Genomic DNA, 6106 nt, shown 5'->3' with positions numbered 1-6106 from the left:
AAACCACCACACGAGGTCGCCACTTATTCACGATCGGAAAGCGTTCGCCTTCAATTCGCATGCAACGGCGGGCAAATGGAATCAGAACGCGATGGACACCCTCCCCCCAACAAAAAAATAACTGAAGGTTTATCTACAGTGCCTTTTTCCCCCCTCTTTCCAAAATGCAACCATATTGGTCATCCGTACAGGAATGCAAACGTTTATGCAATTAAAAAATGGAAAGTGAATCAAAAAACGATCACTCATTGAAATGGTAATGTTGCTCTAATTGAGAACCAAAAAAAAAAACACAACCGTGCAGGTTCTGACGTTTCAGATGACGTTTTTTTTTACCATACTGTGACTTCCGAGTTCCATTCACAATCTCTATCATTCGCCCCTTTATTTACGTTGGAACACGTTTGCGCAAGTGAGTTGCAGATGTGCATCGGAGATTAGGCTACGCCAGAGAATTTGGAGTTGGGTGTGCGGGGGGCATTATTTTGACGTAGTGTCAGACCGATCTGACAGGCACGCAGATGGCTCTAAAAATAGCAGTGACGTGGCCAAGATGCGAAGTTCGCGGCTGCCTTGGTCAATACGACGCAGGACATCATTGCATGTCCCCTGGGAGTGAGAGTGTGACTCACATGCAGGTATGGCGTCAGCAAAAAAAAAAAAATCTTTGCCTGTTTGACCTCCATCTGGGTATTACAATGAAACTTTCATGGATGTGAGGTGTACTCCGTGGGACAAAAATAAACGCAACGTCAAATTCAACACCATGGACAGTTCGCTCTTTTTTGTGCCAAGGCACATACAAAATACTTGACATCCATCCAATCATGTATTTTCTCATCCGTTTGTCCTCAGAGGGTCGAGGGCGTGTTGGAGCCTCTGCCAGCTGTCTTCAGGCACCCTGAACTGGCTGCCAACCAATCGCATTACATTAGGACAGGCGTGTCCAGCTCCGGTCCTGGAGGGCCTCTGTCCTGCCTGTTCTCCATCTCTCTGGGCGGCAACACACCTGATTCAGATTATCAGCTCATCAGCCAGCTCTGAAGCAGCATTAGAACAATCCTGATTATTTGAATCAGGTGTGTTGCTCCACGTCACGAAAAAAAATTGCGAAAAGTGCGCCGGTCAATCCAAATTTAGTGTGTGTGTGTGTGGGGGGGGGAACAAATTGAATTTTGTGTGTGTGTGTTTAATGATTTTTTAAAAATCTGTAGTAAAATTAAATATTTTAATAATTACAGGGAAGACGTAAAAGCAAAGCAAAAGAAATCTGATTGACTATGAGTTGGTAATCAGGAGGTAGAAACAAGACCCCCCCCCCAAAAAAAAATTGTGTATGAGTGCTAAGAGTCATTTGATATATCCAGTCATGGGCGCAGAAAAAAATGTCTTCCATTTCTGAAACGACCCACATACGCCGAAACAATGGCGATCTCCGGTCAGTTTACTCACAAATTGACTTTGGTGTGAAATCTGGGGCCATTGCCCAGTTTCATTCAACCGTCTGCCATCGTAGAAGAACATTTCATTGTTCTGCCTGTCCTTGCGAGAACGGTGAACAAAAGTACAGAACATTTTTGGAGCGTGTATCAAGAATGCATTTCATACCTGACGATCTTACGCCACAAGATGATTGGCTGGGAATCACTGACGTAAGCGATTGACGTATGTGCTCCTTCCTGAACGTTCTCATCATGGCCGGCCAAGTGTATTCTCTCCTTGTTTACTTTTGTGATGGAACTATTTACCTTTTGCGATCCCGCAGCATACCATCACTCGTGTCACTTGCAGGGTTGTGTGACGGTGATACGTGCTGGAGGGGCGAGACACTCACCGCAAGTGGAAAAAAAGCCTCAGGCAGGCAATTCAGTGGAGTGTTTTGAGTGTGTGTGTGTGTGTGTGTGGGGGGGGGGGGTTGCAGTCCTCACACCCCTTTATCTAACGCAGTGCGTAACATTTTACACACAAAGGGGGGGGGGGGGTACGGCGAAACTGACTGTGGACTGACTTGTGTTCATTCTTTGCAGTTGGTCGATCTTTATTGAATGTTCCTCAAAAGCGTGACACGTTTTCTTGTTCGACTCCGTTCAAGCATATTCTAAAAAAAAAAAACAACAACACCACCCCCTGCCATTTCGACTGTGTGCCCATCAGGCACAGGTGAATGGCCCTTCATTAACGACCCTCCGGTCGGGTCCTGCTTCCTCGGGCAAACCCCTTTTATGCACCTGCTATGTTCATTAAAAATGCGGATACGTTTGAGGAAGGATAGATTAGCTGGGTTTTGATTGATTTGATTTCATGAAACATGCAGAGGAACGCTGCTGGAGAAACAACTATCGTCCGAAAAGTAACGGGGGGTGGGTGGGGGGGGGGGGGGCATGGTTCGCAGTTTCGCACCTCCCTCAGCCAAGCTGCATGAAACTATACGTCAAGGTCACCTATGGAAACACTTTGGAGCGTGTCTCGTCGGCTGCGCTATTTTCCGCATTGAGTTCTAATGCAGAAACGCTGCTTTGATGGGCTTCCTTTTTTTTTTCTCAAGCGTAACTCTTGTCATTTGCATACCGCAAGACGGAGGATGTAACGTCTCCCTTCGCACCGAATGAAAACATGGAATTGGAGAGGAAACATGTTGAACATTGCTCGCTCCCGCACGTATCGGGTGAACAACCGCAAAGTTCGTCTCGCAATTGTGTTCTAATTGCAGGTTGACGAGTGAAATGCCCCCCACGCAGCAGCAGAAGAAAATTTCCACACCAAATACGAATTGCTTTTCCTTTCTGAACGACAATGAAAGGAAACATGACGCCGTCATGTTTCGGTTTGTGACCAACAGGTGGCACTGTGGGGCTTTCCCCTGTAGCGGCACACCTGTTGGTCGAAAGTTAATTAGTGGCTTTAGAAGGACCCCCGGCACGACCATTCATTGTCGGGCCATTGTTGCTCTTGGCTACTGTCATGGGTCTGTCCCTGTTAGCTTTTTTTTGCCACAGTCATAGTTTTTGTTTGATACTTTGGACTTTGTTTGTTTTGGATTTAGTTTTCTTTGTTTTATCGATACACTTCTTCGAATACACCCTGCTCCGCCCTCCTGCCTGATTTTTTTTTGGGGTGTCCATCACCACCTCGCAACCGTGACAAAAATATTCATTTAAAATATCACTCGCCGTCAAAAAAACAAATAAAACACAGACGCAAGCGCAACGTCATAGCGGACACCATGGACAGTTCTCCAAAGCTCTCATCCGTGCTGTTGAGCAAACCTTTCGAGGAGCCGAAGCACACGTTAGGAGGAAGCCCTGGAAAAGTCGCAGGCGCTCTTTTTCCTCACTGACGCATCGCGTCGACGCACCCAAAAAAGAGGCGTGAAGCACCTGACGGTGGTAAATCGGGCGCGCCGATTGTGGGAATCCCTCTCGCGCGGGGGGCGAGTGAGCGAGTCGGTGGGCGGGCGACGCTGCAACATGAGCTCGCCTATGCGTGCCCGGTTGCAGCCGCTCAGTTGCGCGTCCTCCGGCGCTCACTCTTACACGCAGCCGGCTCGGGACGCCGCGCGCCGTCCGTCAGTCCGTCCGGTAATGAGCGCGGCCGTCCTTCCGCCTGAGGCTGCGCGCCGCGGCGCCACTTGAAGCGGCGCATGGAGAAGTATGCGTCGTCGGTGCAGGGGACCGACTCCGCGCCGGTGCCGCTCAGGGAGAGCTTGTGGAACGGCACCGGATCGGAGGCGACGGGGGAAAAAAGCGAGCGGGACGGCACGGTCGCGCGCGCCGTGACGGGATGTTTGCTGTTCCTCCTCATCCTGTGGACCCTGCTGGGGAACATCTTGGTGTGCTCCGCCGTGTTGCGCTCACGCCACCTGAGGACCAAAGTCACCAACATCTTTATCGTGTCCTTGGCTCTGTCGGATCTGTTCGTGGCCGTGCTGGTGATGCCGTGGAAGGCGGCGGCGGAGGTGGCGGGATACTGGCCCTTTGGCGCTTTCTGCAACGTTTGGGTGGCTTTCGACATCATGTGCTCCACCGCTTCCATCCTCAACCTTTGCATCATCAGCGTGGACAGATACTGGGCCATCTCCAGTCCCTTTCGCTACGAGAGGAAAATGACTCAGAGGGTCGCGTTCGTCATGATCAGCATCACTTGGACGCTGTCCGTGCTCATTTCATTCATACCCGTCCAGCTCAACTGGCACAGAGCGGCCGGGACGACGGGCGACGCCTCGGCGGCGGCTCGCCCGACGGAGGAGAACTGCGACTCCAGCCTGAGCCGAGAATACGCCATCTCCTCCTCGTTGATTAGTTTCTACATCCCGGTGGCGATCATGATCGTGACTTACACTCGAATCTACCGCATCGCCCAAATCCAAATCAGGAGGATCGCTTCTCTGGAGAGAGCCGCGGAACACGCGCAAAGTTGCCGGAGCAACAGACTGGAGTGCCACCACCACAACACTTTAAAGAACTCCATCAAGCGGGAAACCAAAGTGTTCAAAACCCTCTCGGTGATTATGGGCGTCTTTGTGTGTTGCTGGTTGCCCTTCTTCGTCCTCAACTGCATGGTTCCCTTTTGCGACAAGCCGGCCTCGGACCGGGACGCGGGCCCGCCTTGCGTCAGCGAGACCACCTTCGACGTCTTCGTATGGTTCGGCTGGACGAACTCCTCCCTGAACCCCATCGTTTACGCGTTCAACGCCGAGTTCAGGAAAGCCTTCGCCGGTTTGTTGGGCTGCCGCCATTTTTGCTCCAGCACGCCCGTGGAAACGGTCAACATCAGTAACGAGCTGGTGTCCTACAACCAGGACACCCTGATCCACAAGGAGATCGCCAACGCCTACGTCAACATCATCCCCAACGCGGTGGAATGCGAGGACGCTTTCGATAGGATCTCGCAGCTCACCGCCGCCAACGACAACGCCACCGACTCCGTGTGCGACTTGGAGGACTGCGAGGCCGTGATCAGTCTGGACAGGATGTCGCCGTTCGCGCCCAACGGATTACACTAAACCGCCCCCCCCGCCCCCCCCCCCCCACAATATTTTCCACGGTACCCTTTCCGAGCCAAGTGTTCTCGAAAGCGTTCAAGGGGTACCCTCCGTTCCATCGTACCCCTAAAGCGACAAACCTCTCCTTATTTTCTGAGCCTGCTTACTCCTGTGACTTGCTCATGGACACTTGGGGCAAGGACGGATTTGTCTGCGCCCATCCAGCCTGCCTGCTGCCGCTTTGCCTCATGTGTTAATGTAAGATGTTGTTGTTCTGGGGGGGGGGGGATCAAACAAAAATATGTGTTGGTGTAAATTTCTATGAACACTGAAGTCTTGTGTTTATTTGTTCCGTGTCGTTGGAAGCGACGCTTTGTCTAAAATATGACCAATATGGAAAGAGGAATATTGAGGAAGCATTTATGAAAATGAAATAAGAAGCAGGGCGGCCCGGTAGACTAGTGGTTAGCACGTCGGCTTCACAGTGCAGAGGTACCGGGTTCGATTCCAGCTCTGGCCTCCCTGTGTGGAGTTTGCATGTTCTCCCCGGGCCTGCGTGGGTTTTCTCCGGGTGCTCCGGTTTCCTCCCACATTCCAAAAACATGCGTGGCAGGCTTACTGAACACTCTAAATTGTCCCTAGGTGTGAGTGTGAGTGCGAATGGTTGTTTGTTTCTGTGTGCCCTGCGATTGGCTGGAAACCGATTCAGGGTGTCCCCCGCCTACTGCCCGAAGACTGCTGGGATAGGCTCCAGCACCCCCCGCGACCCTAGTGAGGATCAAGCGGCTCGGAAGATGAATGAATGAATGAAATAAGAAGCAAGGAGGCGACTGATGAAATTCATTCTTTTTCACAAGGTACAGACTTTTCAATTCAGTTTTCCTCAAATGATTTCATATTTTTACATGTCCAGCCCAATTTCATACCCCTTGGCCACTGTCAAGTAGCCAGAACCCGTTTTTGTTTTTTGTTTTTTAAATACCGAGGGTGTCATATTGAGATATGATGCAGCTGTGCTCCAGCGTAAAATCTGCCGCGGCTTGATTTTCATGCCGGTGCAACCTTTGTTTTGCCCGTGTGGGAATTTGGCAGACCGTTCGATGTCGCGGTGGGCGTTCTGGCACA

At 51.0% G+C, this 6106-nt stretch overlaps 1 protein-coding gene across 1 annotated transcript; it reads left to right on the top strand.

The window, feature by feature from the left end:
* Positions 1–3365: 3365 nt before the first annotated feature.
* On the top strand, positions 3366–5392 carry drd5a (dopamine receptor D5a). The gene has a single exon (XM_052075395.1). It carries the CDS (start codon positions 3641–3643, stop codon positions 5000–5002), a length of 1362 nt encoding a protein of 453 aa, XP_051931355.1. The 5' UTR covers positions 3366–3640; the 3' UTR covers positions 5003–5392.
* Positions 5393–6106: the final 714 nt, after the last annotated feature.

The sequence above is a fragment of the Hippocampus zosterae genome, chromosome 9 (genome assembly GCF_025434085.1).
Source record: "Hippocampus zosterae strain Florida chromosome 9, ASM2543408v3, whole genome shotgun sequence".
Lineage (NCBI taxonomy): Eukaryota > Metazoa > Chordata > Actinopteri > Syngnathiformes > Syngnathidae > Hippocampus > Hippocampus zosterae.
This window is presented reverse-complemented; position numbering and strand designations above follow the sequence as displayed.